We start from the raw sequence: 22,532 nt of genomic DNA, 5'->3' as shown, positions 1-22,532 counted from the left end.
ACTGCTTTATAAAAATAATTTTTATTGAGGTATACTTTATGAAGAATAAAATTACCTATTTTAAGTGTATAACTTAATGAATTTTAATAAGTGTAGTAACTACAAGTAAGATATAGAACATTTTTTATCTATTTTGAAAATGTTCCTTCCCCCATTTTACATTTCCACTAGCAGTGCTTGAGAGTTCCAGTTATTTCATACTTGAAAAACACTTGATATTGCTTGACTTAATTTAAGCCATTCTAATAGTAGTTTTATTTCATTGTAATTTTATTTCCTTAATACCCAATGCTACTGAGCATATTTTCACATGCTTAATGACCGACCATTTATTAATCTTCTTTTGTGAACTATCTTTTCAAATGTTTGCCTTCCCCCCTGCCCTTTTTTTTTTTTTAACGATTAGTAGACTTAATTTTTTTTCCAGCACAGTTTTAGATTTATAGAGTAACTGAACAGCTAGTACCTGGAGTTCCATATATACTCCCAACCCCAGCCCTCTACACAGTTTCCCCAATTATTAATACCTTGCATTAGTGTGGCACAATTATAATTAATAAACCAATATTCACACATTATTATTAACTGTAGTTCATAGTTTACATTAAAATTCACTCTTTGTTTGGTATAGTTCTATGAGTTTTGGCAAATACGTAATGACGTGTATCCACCATTTTAGTTTCATACAAAATAGTTTCCTTTGTGCTTCATTTATTCAACTTCCCACCTTTTCCTCCTCATAATCCCTGGCACATACTTCTCTTTTACGATATCTATACTGTTGCCTTTTCTAGAATGTCATATCGTGGAATCTGTAGCCTTTTCAGATCGTCTACTTTGGCTTAGCAATATGCATTTAAAGGTTCTTCCATGTCTTTTCATTGCTTGATAGCTCATTTCTTTTTAGTTGAATAACAATCCATTGTACGGACATACAAAAGTTTGTTTTTCCATTCACACTTTGAAAGATATCTTGATCGTTTCTAGTTTTTGGCGATTATGAATAAAGCTGTTGTAAACATTTGTGTGCAGATTTCTCTGTGGACATCATTTTTCAACTCATTTGGGTAAATAATTTAGGAGTATGACTGCTAGGTCTTATGGTAGAACTACATTTAGCTTTAGGTCAGATTATTTTTCATTTTCACCAGCAGTGAAAATGCGGTTCCTGTTGCTCTGCATTCTCCATGACATCTGGTGGTATTAATGCTTTGGATTCTAGCCATTCTAATGGGTAGTAGTATCTCATTGTTGTTTTCATTTGTTTCCTTTATGACATATGATGTTGAGCAACTTCTCATATGCTCATTTGCCATCTTGTATCTTTACTGAGATGTCTGTTAAAGTCTTTTATCTATTTTTTAATTAGGTTGTTTGTTTTCTTATTGTTGAGTTTTAAGATCTCTGTATACTTTAGATACAAGTTTTTTTTTTTTACCAATATGTATTTTATGTGTTTTACAAATATTTTCTTCTAGTTTGTGATTTTTGTCTACATTCTCTTCAGTTTTGTTTCTCTTTTTCAGAGCAGAAGTGTTTAATTTTAATAAAGTTCAATTTATCAATGTTTTTCTTTCATGAATTGTACTTTTCTCCAACGTATCTTTTAGGAATTTCTCTTGTGTATTTAGGTCTATGATCCACTTTGAGTTAACTTTGTGAAAGGTATAAGGACTGTGTGTAGATTCATTTTTCTTTCCTCTCCTCCCCTCTCCTCTCCTCTCCTTTTTAATTTTGGCGTATAGGTGCCCTATTGTTCCAGCACCATTTGTAGAGACTTTCTTTTCATTGAATTGCCTTTGCTTGTTTGTCAAAGATCAGTTGACTGTATTTGTGTGGGTCTATTTCAGAGCTCTCTATTCTATTAGTCTGTTCTTTTACAAATACCATACTGACTTGATTACTGTAGCTTTATAATAAATCTTGAAGTTGGGTATTTGTTTTTCTTCTTTAATATTTTTTGGCCATTCTGGTTCTTTTTGCTTTTCTATATAATGTTAAAATCAGGTTGTTGATATCCACAAATAACTTTCTTAGTTTTTGATTCCAATTGCATTGAATCTATAGAGCAAGTTGGAAACAATTGATATCTTAACAGTATCGAGTCTTCTTATCCATGTACGTAGACTATTCCTTAATTTCATTCATCACAGTTTTGTAGTTTCGCTCATATAGATGCTATACATATTTTGTAAAATTTATGCCTAAGTATTTTTTATTTTTTTTGGCACTAATGCAAATGGTATTGTGTATTTATTTTCAAATTCCAAATTTTCGTTGCTGTTATGTAGGAATGCAGTCAACTTTTGAATATTAACCTTGTATCCTGCAACCTTTCTATAATCACTAGTTCTAGAAGTTTTTTTTGGTGGTGGTTGATTTTTTGAGAGTTTTTTCAATAGTTAATTATATTACCTGCTAATGAAGAGTTTTATTTCTTCCTTCCCAATTTGTTTACCCTTTTCTTGTCTTAATTCATAAGCTAGGACCTATGTAGCATGTTGAATAACTATGGTAAGAGAGGATGTACTTACTTTGTTCTTGATCTTAGGAGGAAAGCATCTAGATTCTCACTGTAAGTACGAGGTTAGCTATAGGTTTTTGCCGATGTTCTTTATGAACATAGTCTAAGAAGTTTCTTTCTCTTCCTAGTTTGTTGAACTCAATGGGTGTTGGATTTTGTTAAATGTTTTTTTTTTTTTTTTGCATCTGCTGAAATTGACATATGGTTTTTCTTCTTTAGCCTGTTGATGCGATAGATTACATTAATTGGTTTTTGAAAGTTGAACCAGCCTCACATAACTGAAATGAATCTCACTTGGTCATGATGTATAATTCTCTTTATACGTTGTTAAATTTTTTTCGTTTTAGTCATTTAAGTTTTATACCTAGATATTCAATTTAATTTTTAAAAATATTTTCTACTTTTCATCATGATCATTTTCCCTTTAAATCCTTTTCCATACTTATAGTGTTTGTAATATCTGTAATTTGTAATAGTATTTGTAATAGCTCTTTTAAGGTTTTTCATTTCTGAGCTTGTGTTGACTGTTTTCCTTCTAATGCAGATCCTATTTTGCCTGTTCATATGTCTTTTAATTTTTTATTGGATTGTAGACGTGAATGTTATATTGTGTGGTTGTATTTTGTTATTTTTATTTAAAGAATGTTAAAGTTTGTTTGCTAGGTAAGTTAATTGCTATTCAGATTAATGCTTTTTAGGCTTTTTTTTTTTTTTAAAAAAAATAGCTTTCTTAGGGCAAGCCTAGTATAGCCTTGTCTTGTATTCTGATGCAACAAGTATATATTAGGCCATTTGTCTCTGTCTTTCACACTTCTTATCCTTGAGTTCATAATTTCTATTTCATTATACATCTGTGATTCTTTCTTAGTATAATGTTAATACTTAGTATTTTAGGTAGGAGAGAGAAGTAATCTTATATATATTTTTAAAGAATTTCAATGACCACTGTGTAGTTCGATAGGACCAATTACAATGCTAGGGAGTTCTGTTAGATGGCTACTGCAGGAGTCCTGTGAAGAGATGATGGTAGTTTGCGATTATGGAGATAAAGAAAAGTAGAGGAATTGGAATTTAAAAAAAGACTTTATAAGACTTGCAAACTATCCAGCAGTTGTATTCTTAGTCATAAAGTCCAGGAACCTCTTACACAGGGTCCTTAGCAACGCATACAAAAATATTCATGGAAGCATTGTATTTATAAATCTGAATGTCTATTCACAGTAGAATGGATAGTGTTTCAGTATGCTTATACAGTGAAATATATTACAGTAGTAAAAATACATGATTTACAACTTGTGAAATTAATAATTAGTACATTTACTTAGTAACTATAATTTTGCATGCTATTCTCCAGGCACTCTTTCAGCTGGAGAAACAACAGTGAGGAAAGGCAAAAAACTGTGTCTTCAGTTTTTTAACTTATTTTGCTGCAAACGATGTAGAAATTATTTAAAGCAGGAATTTATGTGTTTATTATTACCACTGTATGGAATATTGTTTTACGGTTCCAAGAGTTACTGTTTCCAAGAGTCACCATTTCCAAGTGTCAATAGACAGATAATTTTCTAATAACGAACAGAAGTTGATATATTTTTTATGAGGAAATTGAATGAACACCATCTTAATCAAGTAATGAAACCTAACTTCATCAGGAAAAAACCAAATGAACTTTTTTCCCCCTTTCTGATGTGATGTAAGAATGTGAGTGTACGACATTAGCTATGTAGTGCCTTACATTTTTTTTTTTTAATTCTGAATCTAATAATGAGGAAACACCCAGGTAAATTCAAATTGTAGAATATTCTATATAGCAATCAGCTTGGATTTTTAAAAAATAACACTTTTATTAAGGACCCTTCCTCTCCACGCCCCCCGCCCCGCCACCCAATTAAAAAACCCAAACCCAAAAGGAGACATTAAAAGAGAGTAAAGGAATATAACAAACACAATGCATAATACTTGATTTTCCTATAGTTATTATGCACAACTTTCATCTGGGAATTTCCTTCCTGTCTGTCTTGGATGTTCTTTTCCTTCTGGTTCTTTTGTTTTCTGGCGTCCCATTATGAGAGCTTATTCTGTCATCTAGAGGACTGTCCTACTCTCTGAAAAAGGAACCTTTCCTTTAAGAAATAAAGACCTAGTAATTAATTATAAATTTTTCATTTTTAAAAGAAGACCAAATTAGGAATAGGACATTTGCCAAGAAATATTTCACTTTTTCCTTCTTTTTACTTTTACTTCTCCATCAGTCATTGTATTCCATGAAATTTTAACTCAAGAACCTGAGGTGGAAAAAGTATATAAATTCTTTATTATAACTCTTATGACTATTGCATCATTAAGGTGTTGTTTCATCAGCCTTCAAGTTATCAGGTTGGGCTGCCATGTAAAAGAGCAGGTTTTGCTCGAAGAGGGAGGTGGTTTATTATGTCTTGTGTAGCTCAACTTGGTGCTATCAGTTGGTAAAATAAATTTCTTTAGACTCAGAATCCATAACTAAACAGGAAGTCCTTTAGCTCCCTAGAGTCTTCTTTTGTTCCCTTATTGTCTATATCCAAATTATGCTGACTCTACCTCTAAAACAAACTTCAAGTCTGTCTTCTATCTCTGTTTCTACCAGCAGGTCAAGGCCACAACTCTCTCTCCCCTGAACCACTGCAGAAAATTTCCTAATCAGTCTTCTTCTTTCCACCTTTTACAATACATACCTGTAGAGCAGCCAAAGTGATCTTTAAAAACACTACATTAGGTCATGGTGCCCTCTTCTTCGTAATCTTTCCTGCTTATTCTTTCTGTCAGTTTAAATACCAGTTTTCTCAGAGAAGGCTTTTCAAGGAAAAGTAATGCTAATCACAGCCCTTTGTTGTTTTTATTACAGCACTTACCACCCACCACTTCACATGTTACATATATATGTTAATGTATGTACATGTAAAAAAAGATATGTATATTTAGGTGCATGTATATTTATTTATAGTTCTTCACTAGGTACTAAGTACCATGAGATCAGAAACTTACTGAATTGTTCATCTTTGTATTTCCCAGAGCGAGATCAATGTTTGGCATATAGTATTTATTCAGTAAATATATTTGAGTCGATGAATGAAAATTCTATGATAGAGTTAGAGGGTTGCTGCTTTATGGTGGAAAGCAAGACATGCTGATTGCTGGGAGGAAAAGAAACCAGAGAGATATCTTGTCCTACGGTAAAACCTGCCCTGAAAGGTTTGAGTACAGAAAAGATGAAATAGAAACCTTGTAGTACTTTGGTACTAAGTTTCTGTATTTTCTTAAATATTTCACTTTTTTTTTTTTTTCTCACATAGTACTTAGATTTTTTTTTGGAAGCATCATGCAGAAGGTAAATAAGGAATAGAGACTTTCTATTGTTGGAGTGTTAGGAGGAAAGTCCCATATATTTCTGAGTCTGGGGCTATGAGGTCAGGTAGTGGGAATAGGCATCCATTGAGAGAATGGTAAAGATGAGGAAAAAATTTCAAACAGCACTAGGATCTGAGTTTTATTTTTAAAAAGCGATCTTTCATACCAAGAGATTTGTCTCATTTTAAACACCTTGGATAATTTTGTTGTGATAAGGGAGGTCGTTTTTTTCAAACGTATGTAAACTGAAGAATATGAAATTAAAGAAAGGGATTATAGACAAAGCTGAATGCAGAGGTAAGTACTCCAATAGATGTTTTTAAAGTGTAAGAGAACATTAGTGGATATTTCATATACAGGCTGTGTAATTAGTGGATATTTCATATCCAGAGGTGTAGCAATAGCTATCAACTCGATCATTTCTGATTTTTCCAGGAATGTTAACTTTTGACTGAATCTTTTTGTTTGCTTTTTCTTTCACTTTCTGGTACCCCATGGCTTGCACTAATCAGACTGCAGAGACATGATAAGAAAGTAGGGATGAGGGACTGGACTTTATTGATATTATTTAATCTGAACTGCATGGAACATTCATTTCTCTTTTCTTCAAATAGCTAGGTCTTATTTCTCTATGGCATGGTGACAGCATAGAAATCTGTACTGTCTGAAATTTAATGACTTTTGGCATAAGAAGTTGAGTAGAAAACCTTACCTTTATATTATTTTCAGTTATATCTCAAAAATTAGGTTACTAAGTTTGTGACTATAATCTCACCAACTTCTATCAGTTTCTCCCTCTTTCCCAATTATTTTATATTTGGCTTGTTAGATTTTTGTCAGGGAATCTTGCCTTCCTGGGTTATATGTATTTACAGGTCTTATACTGCATCACCTCCTTTTGGGGGACCATATTGTAATTGCCTTATTATATACTACATAATAATATATTATACATTGCCTAACAATTTCTCACCTTTTCTGAACATAAAATCATTTCCAGTTGACAAATTATTTTATGTGTTGTATTTCCTCATCTAGTTCTCTGTGAACAAGGACAATTTCCCAGTCCTATTTTGAATCTCACAAATCACTATACAGTCCAGGGCCCATAGTGAATAACTAAGAGATTAATATTGGAATCAAAATAACTGCTAATTTCCTAATCCTCAGAGAGAGCTAAAAATAGTAGATTATGGAATATAGATATCATACATTTTGTGGTTTCCTGTTTACTTGGATAGTTTTTGATGATAAACTGATAACATTTTTTGTGGGGAGGTATGGATGGACCCATTTGTTTAAGAAAAGACTTTAAGTTGTCGTGAAAAGGATTTCTCAGGCATGCCCATTTCTAATTTTTATGTATTGTTTCTTCACTGCTCAAAAACAGGTGAATTTTTCTTTATTGATTTAAATTTACTTTATGTGGCATTCATGTGAGGCTGCAGCATTGAATGGGACAAATATTCTTATCAGTCTCATGCAGGAACTGTAGCATACAAAAGTATGTAGTGCACTCCTCACTCCCCTTAGCTTATGTTTTAAGTTTTCTTTTCCTCTATCCTACAGATCCTCTATACTTCAACTGAATTGTCATTTCTTAAACTTGTCCTATGCTTCCCTACCTGTTTTGTTTCTGCTATTCCTGCCTAAAATGTTCAAATCCTGCTCATCCTTCACAGCCTTATATAAATGGGCCTTTCTGGAATATGCTTTAACTTAATCCCTTTGTTCTTACTTTCTTATGGCCCTTTTCCGAATTCCCAATAATAGAACTATTTGGGTACTTTTACTCTTTCTTCCTAGATTATGAGACTCTCAGTGTGAAACAGTATGTTAATTTTTCTTCTTCTCTCTGTACTTAGCATTCCTTTAAAAATGCTACCCCACATAAACATAACCAACATCAGAATTAAAAAAAAAAATTGAATTAATTATGAAACATTTAGGAAGCAAGTGCCATTTTAACTAAGCTGAAGTTGAGAATGATGTTTTGTATATGACCTTTGGCCCTCTCTTCCCTTTTCCCCTAAGATCCTATAGCTAGAGTTTAGTGCTAGTAGAGCATCACAGACAAGGAAGAGTCCTTTAAGAGTTCGCTAGTGACCTCTTCTTTCTTCAGAAAAGATCATAAACAAGTGTTCTCAGACATGAAGATCTCTATTTTGTTTTTCAGAAAACCTCTAAACAAATAGACTTTACAGCTTTTTTTTCCCGATAAGTTGTTACAAATGACTCATGCTATAAAATTTTTACTTTATAATAACTAATTTATTCAATTAACTATTTTATGGTTTCATCTTCTCTTATAAAACTTTACCTGGAAATGTTCTTTGTTTTGGGCCTTACTTTGTATTTTTTGTGTTTTCATAATACCTGCTAGTCTAGGCATTTTCTGTTGAGTAAATGGAATAGTACAATAGCATCTCTATTGATATTAGTGAGCCCTGGAACTTCTGCTTCAGACCATAGTATAATAGCTATGGCTTGACTTTCCCCAAAACTATCATGTCAGTTATTGCTGGTAAAAGCCGCAGGGGATTCCTGTGACTTTTCAGATAAAAATACCTCAAGTACTTGTAAATCATTACTTTGGAGACAAGGGAATTTAATTTGTTATGCATGCCAACAGCAGTTTTGGGGAATCTTAAGAAAGTGTGTATTTTCTTAATGCTATATATCTTTGGTTGGTTAATACTGTATCTACTTTCATTTTTGGAATTCATTATCATAATTTATTTATTTTAACTTTTTGTTTTATTACTGGGGAAAATGTTATATTTATTGATACAAATAGTATTTTTCTTTTAAAATGACCATATGCTCATTTTTAAAATGTATACAAGATCATTATTCTGGTGTTATTTTCCTGACTCTAAAGAAAGGAACTTTTAAATAAATTAGTTATTGTCTTCTGCGTTATTGAACATGTGGTCAGTTGTCATGTTCATGCATCCAAATGATCAAAGTCTGAACTTCTGTCTAATTCTTCCCTGCTGTTAGGCTACCCTGTCATGATCAAGGCCTCAGCAGGTGGTGGTGGGAAAGGCATGCGAATCGCTTGGGATGATGAAGAGACCAGGTGAGATGCTGTCCAAAATATACTTTTGATGAAAATTGCAGTTACTCGAGTTTTATTAAACTGACAAGTAAACAGATACCAAAAGCATAATGGAATAATTCAGTAACCATCTGATTTTACTCTTTTAGATAGAAAAATATTGAAATTATGCAGAAAACTTCTTTATATTTTGATGATTATCTTATTATAGAAAGGTTTTTACTTTTTTAAACAATAGTAAAGGATTGTGTTTTCGTTTTTATTGTATATTTAAATATTAGTCATTCTATTTTCTATGTAAAAATTACTAACATTTGGCTGTATAATTCTGAATATAGTAAAAGATTTGAACTGAATATATTTAAAAGCAGTCATAATTTCATGTTTATGTATTGCTCAGTGTGCAGATTGCTTTCCTTTGCTTGTCTATAAAAGTGGTGAACAACTTTGACAATTATATAGTGTGAAATATATTTCCTTTTGAATTTGAAATTCTGTGTCTTTTATGCAGTGTACTTTTTTGTAAATTTAGAACACTAAATTTATTAGTAGTTCCAGAAATTAAAAGTAACTTTTAGAACAAAAAATTTAAAAAAAAAAAACCCAGTGCATTGACGATACATCATGGTGATTAGAAAATAATTTTTTGAAAAACTGCCTAGGGACTCTATTGAGATTTATATTTTTATTTTCAGGGTTGGCAACAAGAAGGATTTATGTCATTTTTTAAAAGGAGGGGATGAAAAAAAAATCACCAGATACTTATTAATGTTGCCTTTCTTGCCTTTTCTCTACCCAAAAATAATTCGGTCTTCTAAATGGTTATTTCCGCTTTCTCTCTTTCTACCCTTTTTTCCTTTTTCTTTCTTCCCTTCTCCCAAAAATCTCTTAATGACAAATCTGGAGTAGTTGCTGTGATAGTCACCCAGTACAAACCTAATTCAGAAATTAGGTTCTAAAGTGAACAAGTAAGGTAAAAATTTCCTAGAGGCAATACATTACCTTTTAAAACCTATAAAAAGACCCTGCATTGCATACTTACACAAGTAGTTTTAAAGGCTGAAAGAAAATTGTCCCAGAATAGTATTGTTTCTTTGGTTGAGTGTTAGAGAAAGTAATTGGCTTATGTTGCGGGGTAATGAGATATGACAAATACAAGTCTTTAAATCCCAGTCCCATCCTCACAGTGGCACTGATACCAGATATTGATTGAGGTAATATCAGATTCTCCTCTCTCATCTTAGCTTACCCAGCAAGAATAAACTTGTTGCATTTATTTATTGAGAACCTACTGTGTGACAGACACTGTTTTAATAAAGTTCCAGTAATACAGCAATGAACAAAAACAAAACAAAATAATTCATTCTTCCATGCAGTTTAATATACTAAATCAGGAGTCCTTAACCTTTGAATTCACAGACCCATACAATTCAGGCGCGGTTCATTCATCTGGAGGAAAAAAAGTGCATTTTTCTGTAACATCTAACTGGAATTTAGTATTTTCCTTTAACATAGGCAACAAACTATGCTAACAATAGTAGTAGTATCTGTGGAACTTTTCACCGTTTAGGAAATCACATATAGTATTATCATATTGCAGTTATAGATATCTGTGTTATACTGATTATTAGTTTTGTTGGAGCTTATTCATAACCACATACATTATGTCCCCCAAATTAAAAAAATTTTTTTGAAAACTTAAAATTTTAAAATTTTGAAAAAAAATGTTGATACCTGTATTTCAGTATAATTTTTTTCTGTGCAATCTTATGCATTTTATTCATTTTAAATCACTTTAAGCCTTATTTTTACAAGAGGTTCATACGCTGCCTGATTTTGTAGTAGGTCTCCATGGCATAAATAAGATTCAGAAAAACCTATTTTAGTAGGAAGAGACAAACAATGAGCAAAATCAAAGTAAATCATAAACTACTGTGGAGGGTGATAAGTAGTATAAAAAATAAAAAGGAGGAAAGGAAGAGACATAAGGAGATTCGGAGGGAATTCCCATTCTAAACAGGATGTCAGGGTTGTCCTCACCGAGAAGGCACATTCTAGCAAGGAGGAAAGGATCCAGGCAAGGGGAGAGCAAGTGCAGAGGCCTTGACCCTGGAGCATGTCTTGAGGGGTCCAGAAACAACAAGGTGGCCAGTGGTGGGGGGAGGGAGGAGTAAGAGGAGATGGGGCAAGGGGTTTGGGTGGAATGGAGGCAGATTATGCAGGAACTTGTAGGCCATTCTTAGTGCGATGGGGAGCACTGGAATGTTTTGAGAAGTCACAAACATGGAACTTCGACAAATATCTAAAATTATTTACATTTTTTTGAAAGAAAATTTCAAACATACTAAAAAGCAGGAGAATATAATGAATTTGTTTATTTGTGTCATCCGGATTAACCAGTTATCAAGATTTTGTTTGTGATTAGGTTTTAAAAGGATCACTCAGCTATCTTGAAATAAACTTAATGGACAGAAGTAGATTAATGAACTATGGAATCAGAGAAACCAGCTGGGAGGCTGTTGCAATAATCAATACAAAAAAAGTGAGGATGGTGGCTTTCATCAGTGTAATGGTGGAGATGTTAAGAAAAGAGTTTAATTTTGAAAGTAGAGGTAACAGTATTTGCCGAGTGATTGGCTATAAAGAGTATACAATAATGATTTGCAGTCCCTGTTTAAGTTATCTTAGTTTTTGCTCTTATTCCCTGTTTGGTCTTGGTGTTGATTTATATGCTGCAACACAGCTTTACTTGAAAATTTCTTGGGGAAAATCTGAGAGGTTAAGGTCAGAGTGAGGGCTTTTATATTCAAAATTGAAGAATGCTTAATTGAAGAATGGTAGTTCTTAGCTTCTCTCTGGAACTCTTTGCCTGGCTTGATTCTTTTGATAGTGGGAATTTACTTTTATATTACAGAGCGTTGATTAACTATATGAAATGCTTGAAGTCAGGCTGGCTGGTTGCTGCATGTGAGTGGAAACAAGCACAAGGAGAGGAGTCACGCTTAGTCCCATTTTTACCACATAATCTATTTTATTTGGCTTTTGTCTTTCGAAGTTCAGGTGTTGAAACTATCTCATGCATTATTTGTAACTCCTACGTGCCAATGGACCTCTCAATGAGTGGGTTGGGATTCCTCACTGAGTTGTGGCTTTAGACTTCTTACATAGGGACAAGAGATCCAAGAACAGTTGTTTCAAATCCAAGTGGAAGCAGATCATAAAAAGTGGTACCACTTTTTATGATCCAGTGTCAGAAGTCATACAGGTTCCCTTATACCATATTCTGTTAATTACCAGTTAGCATAAATTCTTTCTAGATTCAAGAGAAGAGGAACCAGACTCTGCTTCATCGTGTGAGAGTGGCAAGATTATTAGAAGAGCATGTGGAATGGGAAAAGACCATTCCATCTTTGGAAAACACCATCTGCTACAGTCTCTTCGTAGGGAAGAATGATGTAATAAAGATATTAAACACAACTTAATGGATTTATGAGATGTGGATTTTAGGCACTTTAATTTTTTTCTCGTTTTCCCCTTTTGTACGTATGGCACTTACATAGCATTTTCACGAAAAGCCTTAGCACTTACTTTTCATTATTCTTCATAGGATCTCAGATTTCTTATCAGTCATTTCTCCAGAGCTACTGTTAGTGACATATTCTTTTACAGTGGGGATTACTCTCCAGTTTCTTGGCAATGCTGCTGTTAACCTATGCTTTTTACTTTAGAATTTGGTATTTTCAGAAATCACTATATTCATATATCGTGCAACTTTTGGTAAATAATTTAACCCTTTCTTGGCCAGAAAATGGCACATCGATTCAAAATTTGTTAAAATAACTAATAAAAATACATAATTTTCTATCTAAAAATATTGCTGTTTTCAACTTGATAAATCATCTCTGAAACTTTGTTAAGATTAACAGAAGTATCACACTATTCAACTTAATGATACATGCTCCTCATTTAAAAAAGTTGCTCTGTATCCTCTGTTTATTTGGAAAAATCAAAACTACATAAAAATTTAGAGGATGGTCCAGAAAACACCCATACATTTGTCTCCTTGAGTCACGAACTTTTAATATCATGCTGTACTGCATCTACTTCTTCTTCCTTCCTTCTCTCCTTGAGAAAGTGTTTTTGCATTTTCCATGAAAATTTTAAGATTCTTTGGAAGGAAAACCTAGTGGCCATTGATTGCTTTACTATTTTATCATAAGGAGTGTCTCCTTCTTTTAAGATCTTTCCTAAGTTTTTTTCAAGTAGCATCTATGACTTTTCTTAGAATCTTTAGGATATCTGACAAATTTTTAAAAGAATAAGGTTTCTTGTTATTTTGTTAGGGTGAGAACGACGAAGGCTGTTGAAAGTATACTTATATATTTTCATAATAATTCCTGGCTTTTCCTTATACAAATTTAAATGGAATATTATGGCATGAATGGAAAATCGATCATGTCTACATTTCGGTGTATCCCACTAGAATTTAAGGACAGTGAAGGCAATTTCTGTTTTAGCTTCATAGTTCCATCACCTGAATATACACCAGGCACATAGTTTCATGATTAGTATATATTTATTGAATGAACGAGTGTAATAAATTACGTTCTTAATGCAATTTTCCATGAGTTCCATAATATGTTGGTGATGCTTTCAAACTTGATACTTTATTTGGGTGACTTTGGTTTTTCACTCTTGGTGTTCTTCATTTAAATGCAAAACGAAAGCTCTCATTCATTATAGCAGAAACAAACTGTAAAGTACTATGTTTCTTCTTTGTGAATCATTGTATCCCATCTAATAAAAAGTTGGTTATATGCTATTGAAAGCAGTGATTCATCGTGCTATAGTTTCTCTGTGATTTGTAGTTTTTTGACATCTCAACTCCATTCTCCTAAACCAAGGAAGTAATGAAGTACTAAGAAAACCTGATACCTTTTCCCTGAGAACTCTTATAAACAGTAATTTTTTTTGCAATAAGTTTCGAAATATGTCTTTTTGTCAGAGTTTGCCTGTAAATGCTGTATTTTTCAAGCAAAAAATCAAATGAGGTATTTCTGATATTCCCGGATGGAGTGTTTGCATATTAGATAATTGGGAGAATTTTAATGTTGTACATTAACTACAGGTATTTAATTTGAAGTTTAAGAAAATATTACATGTAAAGGGAATGAAATTTTATATTCTGAATACATCAATGAGTAGAAAATAATATACTTAATTAGTTTTAGGTAAGCAAATTTGAGTTTTTAATAAACTGAGCCCATTTTATTGTGTGTGAATTTAGTACAATGTTTTAATTTTATATTTTGGGGATAAAATGTATAAAGCAATAATTAAATCCATATTTTTATTTTCAAAAATTATACTTTTTTAATTATTAATTTTGAATAATTTAAAAAAGATATAATGATCCGTATGGTTGTAGGGGAGTTGCATTTAAAAGTGTTTATTTAAAATATCAAGAAATGTTCTTGAGGATCCTCCTATTATATGTTCATTCTCACTGAGTATATTTGCTTTAGTTTTGCCCCAGTTGTGTAGTTGGCCAAGTCCTTTACATTTTTGTGTGCATCTTCTGACTTTTGAGTCAAATGGATATGTACTTTTATATTTATTTTATTCGTGGAATTAGGGTGTATTAGGGTTAATGAAAAAGAATTTCATATAATTTTTATGGTTTATTAAAAATATATCATTCTTAACAGTTGATGAAGTAAATGTCAGTATTCCTGTTTTGATATAAAATCTAGGATCAGGGAAGTTAAATCACTCACCTAAGGTCACAGAGCTAGTGAATGGGAACAGTCGTTGTTCAACCAAAGTTAACTTATTTCTACATTAAGTAAATTTCTTTCTGCTTTGTTCATAAATAAGGCAAAATAAACTTTAATTATATTTAATTGATATTAAGGACTGTATTTGTTTTGTTTGACTGTTCTGTTCTCCTTTACAGAGATGGTTTTAGATTTTCATCTCAAGAAGCCGCTTCTAGTTTTGGCGATGATAGGCTACTCATAGAAAAATTTATTGATAACCCTCGTCATATAGAAATTCAGGTTGGTACATTTTAAGATGCTTTCTAATTATGATGTTAAAATAATATCATTTATTTCTATTGGAATCATATCTTTTCTTCTATCTAGAATGATTGTGAGTTTTTCTGATATGCTTGACTAATTACAAAATACAGAATGTACATAAATTAATCATCTACCTTTGGAATCTGGTATACTTTTTGTCAAAGTGCCAGAATGTTTAATGGGATGGGAAATGATACAAAAGCCCAGCTCCAGAAAGAAGCTGTCCCAAGATGTCTGGCCAAGCTAAGAGAATCATTCAGTCTCTTGAGATCGGGCTATTTGGGGGCATTTTTAAAAGAAAAGTATCTCTTGTATTACTTCAGTTCACCAGACGTCTGTGTGATTCACTGTGACAGGCATTCTGCTAGGAGCTGGTTGTATAGAGATGAAGAAATCATTTCTTGTACTCAGATTAAAATTTTAATCCAACTGTTAAAATGGTTGTGGAGGTGTAGATTTCAGCAAAACGAAATAAGTTTCTGAAATAAAACATAGAAGAATAAGAAGACAATTTGCCGAAGTTTTCATTTTTCTATCAGAAATGCCTTTGTGCTAATATTGCACATTATGGCTATCAATTGATGTGTAATAATTAAATTGATTAAATATCATATTAGAATTCATATTGAAATTTAAGTGTATCTTTGTGGATAGAGAATCAGGAAATTAAGTGGAAGATTATTTGCTGCCCTTGTCCCTTCTGATGGGACATAATATATAGTATCACAAAGTCCTAGATTCTGTCATTGTGTTTAATTATCGTCTTACATGGATATTATTTATAGGTAGAAATTATTCATGTAGATCCTCAAATTTTCCAGAGTGGGAAGAATTTGCAAACTTATATAGTTTGTTTTTTTAAAACATTAAACATGATGTATTTCTTTCTGAGGCTAGAATGTTTTGTGTTTAGATATTCTATATTGAAATATCACACATTTACAGTACAGTCCACAGATCTTATATATGCAATTCAATAAAAATTTTTATATACACATATATCTGTGTAACAACCATCCACATTTACATATGGAACATTTCTTTACCTCAGAAGATTCCTTCATACCACTTCCCCAGTCAGTCCTTCTCCTTGGCCACCAAAAGTAACTGCTATTCTGACATCTAATACCATAGATTATTTTTGTTTATTCTTAAACTTCATATAAATGGAATCAAGCAATACATACTTGGTCGTGCCTGGTTTCTTTCACACACCATCATATATTTGAGATCTCTCCTTGAGGCGATGTGTTATCATTCACTTTTAACCCATTTCCCATCCGCTTTGAGAATACTCCCCTGCAGTGCTTGCAGCTGCAGCGTTTACCCCAAAATAACTCATGGATAACAGTCCTAACCTTACCCCCAAAGTTTGCCATGAAATAGCTCACTTTTATTATTATTTTCACGTCTCTCTAGTATATCGAGAGTCTTCAGAAACAAATGACATCGTTCTACTTATAGCATTCTGTTTTTAGTAGTGGTATTTCCATTTACAAATTATAGTAATTCTCGATTGCTGAAAATGTCAAATCCTAGAAAATGTAGCATTCTTACTTGTGATATTAACATTGTTCTCGAACAGTTGTTGGCCAAGATTCATTTGATAAATCCGATTTATGTATACATTTCTGTTACAGTAGGATTAGAGACAAGTTCTGTTTAGACATAACTCTAAGAACAGTTTTTATATTTCATTTTCACATTGAAAAATAGATTTTCTTCAGCCTTAGAGTGTGTTTATATAAAATTAAATTAACACTGGCAGCGAGCTGCACTTATTTTTCTAAACGGGAAATGGGTTAAAAATTGCTCTGTGGTGTTCCATTGTTTGAATAACCCACAATTTATCCATTGGTGGATCTTGGGTTGTTTTGTTTTTTGATATTATGAATAAGCTTCTGTCATTTTATGGACATGAACATTCTTTCAGACATACTGAGGAGAGATGTTGCGTTACACGGTAAGGCTATGTCTAGTTCTCGTAGGTACTGTGGTTGTCCTAATGTATACTCTTTCCAGCAATATATGAATGTTGCCATTGCTGCCATCTTTTCCAACATTTGGTATTCTCAGTGTTTTAAATGTTTAGCCATTTTTGCAGGCATGCAACAGTATCTTTGTTTTGGTTTGTGTCTCCCTGATGACTGTTGATGTTGAGCACCTTTTTATAAGTTTATTGATGATCTGGATATCTTATTTACTGCTCAAGTCTCATCCGTGCCCTGCCCCTCTTTTTCAAATGAGATAAAAAAAAAATTGAGTTGTTGGAGTTATGTACCCATTTTATGAGACCTTTGTCAGATGTATGTATTGTGCATGTCTTCTCCCCATCTGTAGTTTGCCTATTCGCTTTATTAATAATGTCTTGAGGAATAGAAGTTCTTAATTTTGTTGAAGTCCAGTTTAGGTCCACTTTGCATATGTAGGTAAGAAGCTTTATTGTTTTTGTTGTGATATTTATGTCTGTTATTCTCCTTGAATGTTCTTACTTGGGGAGAGGGGTTTTGTGTGAGGTAGAGTCAAAGAAAATTTTTTTCCATTCTGATATCTAGCTTCTCAAGCATCATTTATTGTGGTGACCATTTGTTATAAATTAAGTGACATTTGGTCACTGTCTTAATTATTTTGGTTTTATCCTAAGTCTAGAAATCTGGTACTGTAAGTGCTCTAAATTTATTATTTTTCTTTAGATAATTTTGACTTTTTAAAATCTATTTGTATTATTTATCCTTAAAGATTAGTATCCAGAATATATAAACAACCTTATTTATTTATTTATTCATTCATTCATTTATTTATCTATCTATTTATTTATTTACTTTGACTTTGAAATGCACTTTAATTTTATTTTATTATTATTATTTTTTATTATGGTGACATTAGTTAACAAAATCCAATAAGTTTCAAGTATATAATTCAAAGCTAAGGCATATATATATATATATATTGCATTATGTGTTCACCTCCCACAGTTAGATTTCTTTCTGTCACCACATTTTAACCCCTTTTGTCCCATCTGCCTCCCCCAGTTTTGACTCTTTTTAAGTACTTTGTGTTTACAAGGAAATTTTAGACTTTACTGGTCAATCCGTCCATTCCCTGCACCCATCACAACTCTCCCATCCCCCTGCCATCCAACACACACCTGATAGGATTTGGATTGTGTTGCAGTTAGAGATTATTTTGGGCAGAATTGACATCTTAACAGTATTGAGTTTTCTAATCTATGGACTAGAATATCTCTATTTATTTAGGTCTTCTTTAATTTCAGCACTCTTTTGTAGTTTTGGGTATATACGTTTATCTTTCATTAGATTTATTCCTGGATATTTGATAATTTTGATACTATTATAAATATTTTTTCTAAATTTTATTTACTTATTGATTGTTGCTTGTATATAGAAATATAATTTGGTTTCACATATTAGCCTTGTATTTAGTGTCCTTTTAAGTCCACTTGTTTATTTTATATGTTTCAGTTGTCTGTTGCTGAGTGACAAACCACCACAAAATGCAATGATATGAAACAACATTTAAGGTTGAACTTCAATGTGAATGTGCTTAATGCCACTGAACTGTGCATTTAAAAATGGTTATAATTGTAAATCGTATGTTATGCATGTTTTGCCAAAGTGAAAAACAGCACAACATTTAAGTATTTCTCATCATTCTGAGGGTTGATTGGATTCAGCTGGGCATGTCTTTTGCTTCACATGGTGTCTGTACACTGGGGCAGTAGTCATGTTAGGGCTTCGACTCATTTGGAACATCAAACATCAAGTGCGTTGGAAGGTCAACTTAAAGATGAGCTCATCTGAGACTCTGGGGGCAGTTGGGCCTCTCTTTCTCCTGTGTAGTCTTGGGGGCACTTCTATATGGCTACTCCAGGTGGCATTTCTATATGGATATCCAGACTTCTTGCATTGGTTGTCAGAACTGCTTGAAAGAGCTGTCCTGCCTTTTTAAGGTTTAGGCTTAGACAGGCACAGAATAATTTTTGTGACATTTCACAAGCTACTCTGGCTAGCCTAGAGTCATTGCCATATGGGATTATGCAAGGGTGTGACTACTGTGATTTGTCTTGTACTGGGGGTCCTCTTTGGATATTAGCTACTGCAGCCTGTTCTCTCACTTCCAGTGATCATGTCCTTTCTTAGCAGAATATACTCACCTTTCTTCCAAGACCAGGATCTCGTCTAGAGACTTGGTCCAGGTCTAGTTAAGAATTCTTGTGTGTGGTCCCTCAAAAGCAGTTCTTCTGGTGGAAAGACCTGTGAATTTAAAGACAGTCTGTGATACCCACTCATACAATGATGAGAAAAGGATATGGCACTGTGGTAAATACCCCCATTCAACAAGGCAGTGAAAGAGAGGCACACAGTGTTCACTGGTTCTTAACAATTGAAAACCAGTAATTGAAGCTGAGAGATTTCTTAAGAGCTTCTTGTGGTAATTCTGGTGAGAGATAATGGCAGCTCGGGCCAAGGCATTGGTAGTCAAGGTGGTTAGATATGATTGAATTCTGGATATTTTGTGAAGGTAGACCAGATTTTCTAAAAGATTGGATGTGACATGTAAGAAAAATACAAGTCATCAAAGATGTCTTTAGGGTTTTGGCCTGGAATTAGAACGGGATTGTTTTTTACTGAGATGAGAAAGACTGTGGGAGGTGCATGTTTTAGGGAAGAAATCATTTTACGATGTTGGACAAATCAGTGATGTTGAGATGCCATTAGATATCAAAGTGTAGGTATTGACTAGGCTGTTTGATAATTTAAGTCTGTAATTTAAGGGAAGTATTTGGGGTGCTCTTTCTGTATTTCCTGTAACTTCTGTAATTCCTAGGGACAATTAATTTCCCCTTTTCTATATTCCCCATCAACCACTTATTTGCTACTAGATGACTACTTATGTTATTTTTCCTTTACTTGTCTGACTTTTCTAATAGACCTATAAGTTATTTAAAAATTTTTTTTAAAAATTATAGTTGGCATGCAATATTGTATTAGTTTCAGGTGTACAATGTAGTGATTTGACATTTGTATACCTTACGAAGGGGAATAAGAGACCAAGAAGTTCTTGAGGGCAGAGACTAGTTCTTATTCATTTGCCATCCCCAGCAATGAGGCCAGTGCCTTTTCACATTACTAATAGTCAATAAATGTTTGTTAAATTATGTTAAGTAATTATATATTTGCATCAGCTTTTTAGTTTAATTAGCTATGGCATTTAGCTCAGGTGATATTTTTAAACGTAGATGAAAGTGTCTTGCAGTAGCTTAAATAGGCAACAAAGATGTTTCCCATATCTGATCTACACTTGAAAGGTTTTTTATTTACTTATTTTCTTCAAATTTTATTTTTTCAATTTATATTGAGTAATTTGTGCACAGGATAAAGAGTAGTCATTGAAAAGTAAGCGTCTTTTTCTTCCTTATCTCCAAGTTCCCTGGTTTATATTATGGTTACTATGTCTTGAATATCCTGTCATAGTCTATGAAGTATATATCACCTGTTATGCTTTACATGAGCTATTACATACTGTGTCCTTTCTTGTGCTGGAACTGCGCACAGGCAGTTCGAAATGGCACCATCAACCAGGGTACTACTGACATTTTGTGGGCTGGATCCAGGGATACTAAAGGTCTTTGCATTATGTGGAACAGTCTATTACAATGAAGCTTTTTTTTAGTAAGCAGTATATCTGAGAGAATTTTCCATATTAAGTACAAGTGTATTCATAAAAGGCTGTATTAGGTTTTTTAAAAACTCTTGATGCATTTAAAGATTCACTTCCCTTATGAGCACTTTTTATTACAGTGTTGTCTGTTTACTAGTCTCTTCATTTATTTAATGGGATAAGTAATTGTCACATTAGTTTTATTGACAACCTAGTAAACGACAACTTAGAAAAAAGAACCATTTAGAGTAAAACATACAGTTTAAAGAAAAACAAACTCTTGATTCTATATATGAATCTAATATTTTACAGTTGGATATATTTCTGAGGATTCTTGGTTATGGCATTATTTCTTGGAGTCTAAGTCTACTTTCATTTCCTTGTCAACTAGAATAAAAAAAGATGTTGAAATATTTTTAGTCGTACTTCATGCAGCCATCTTTAACAGTCATAGAAATAAAATTCCACCTATTGACATTTCATTACTGTAATGTTTTTCTTTGTTTGGAATCATTCTTGAAGTTCAGATAAGTGAATATTTAATTCTAAAAATTAACTTTACAGTCATATATTAACCATTTTACCATTTATCTTATAATAGTGATCTTTTTTTGCGTTTTTTCAGTATCCATATAAAATATTAAGGTTATATTATATGCCATTGATAATGCATGAGGAAACAGGATGACTTACCCAGGGAGGTTGCGTAGCTGTTTGGAGCTAAAATTAATGCCTAGTTTTTTGTTTTCTAGAACAGCATTTACCTCTGTGAACTTAATATATTCAGTAATAAGCATCTACTCCTTAATCCTGAAACGTTTAGAACACATATACTTTTTATTGACACTCAGTGTCCTTCACAAAATTTGTACAATTGATGCCAGTATTTTCCCCAGTGTATTCAAAATGAAACATGAGAATTTTTCCTCACGTCTTTTTGATAAAAATGCTTTGAGTTTAGGGGTTGTAAATATAAAGTTTTTCTCCATTAGCATCAACCAGAAGAGGAACATATATGTTCTATGAGGTTTGAGTTTTAAAAACCAAGGGGTGTTGCATGGAGAAAATGTTAATTGGCCACATGCTGTATGGGTATGGCTATATAGTTTTTCATATGGTTATTGTTCTTTCAGGTTTTAGGTGATAAACACGGGAATGCTTTGTGGCTCAATGAAAGAGAGTGTTCAGTTCAGCGAAGAAATCAGAAAGTGGTGGAGGAAGCACCAAGGTAAGAGTTTTTCCCAATGAACATTTACAATAATCTGCTTTTATATTTCTTTTCCATTTTATTGGCTAAAATTGCTTTAACAGTCATGGTATAATATATTAATGTATGTTTTTATAATTAAGAATTTGCTGCTTGATCTTCCTTGGTATTTTAATGCATGAAAGTAAGAGAATACTTGAAAAAACAGTTGGGGTTTTATTAGAAGAAAAAGTTGGGTAGATAACCTGTTATGACTCCCATAGGCTTCTAGGTAATACAGACCCTTTGAATGTTTCTGGGCATGTGGAATTTCTGGGGTATATGCTTTCTAGGCTCTCCTATTGGTGGTGGTTTCATAAAGTTGATCCTGAATTTCCTGAATTTATCCTACCATGAAAAGGCTTCTGGGGCATGGTTCTTAGAAATTCCGTGATTTATCAGAACTACTTTGGGTTCTTCTCCAAGTCACCTTTCATGTGTTTGGTATAGCAGTTTCATGGAACTTTATTTCTAAATTGATGCTGGGTTGGTATTTGTATTCTGGTTTTCTCGTAGTTCTTAAAAATCCCAATTGAGTGTACATTGTTTTTG

General features: G+C 32.8%; 1 protein-coding gene across 6 annotated transcripts in view; it reads left to right on the top strand.

Annotated features, from left to right (window-relative positions):
* The window catches only part of PCCA (propionyl-CoA carboxylase alpha subunit), a 352,647-nt gene that overhangs the window by 121,992 nt on the left and 208,123 nt on the right, over window positions 1-22,532 (top strand). For all 6 annotated transcript variants that reach the window (XM_011363200.2, XM_011363198.2, XM_023532414.1 and 3 more), the window contains 3 exons: window positions 8,912-8,990; window positions 14,926-15,028; window positions 21,868-21,962. In XM_011363200.2, coding sequence (XP_011361502.1) covers window positions 8,912-8,990; window positions 14,926-15,028; window positions 21,868-21,962 — 277 coding nt within the window. The remainder of the gene's footprint in view (window positions 1-8,911; window positions 8,991-14,925; window positions 15,029-21,867; window positions 21,963-22,532) is intronic.

Source organism: Pteropus vampyrus, unplaced genomic scaffold, assembly GCF_000151845.1.
Source record: "Pteropus vampyrus isolate Shadow unplaced genomic scaffold, Pvam_2.0 Scaffold83, whole genome shotgun sequence".
NCBI classification, from domain to species: domain Eukaryota; kingdom Metazoa; phylum Chordata; class Mammalia; order Chiroptera; family Pteropodidae; genus Pteropus; species Pteropus vampyrus.
This window is presented reverse-complemented; position numbering and strand designations above follow the sequence as displayed.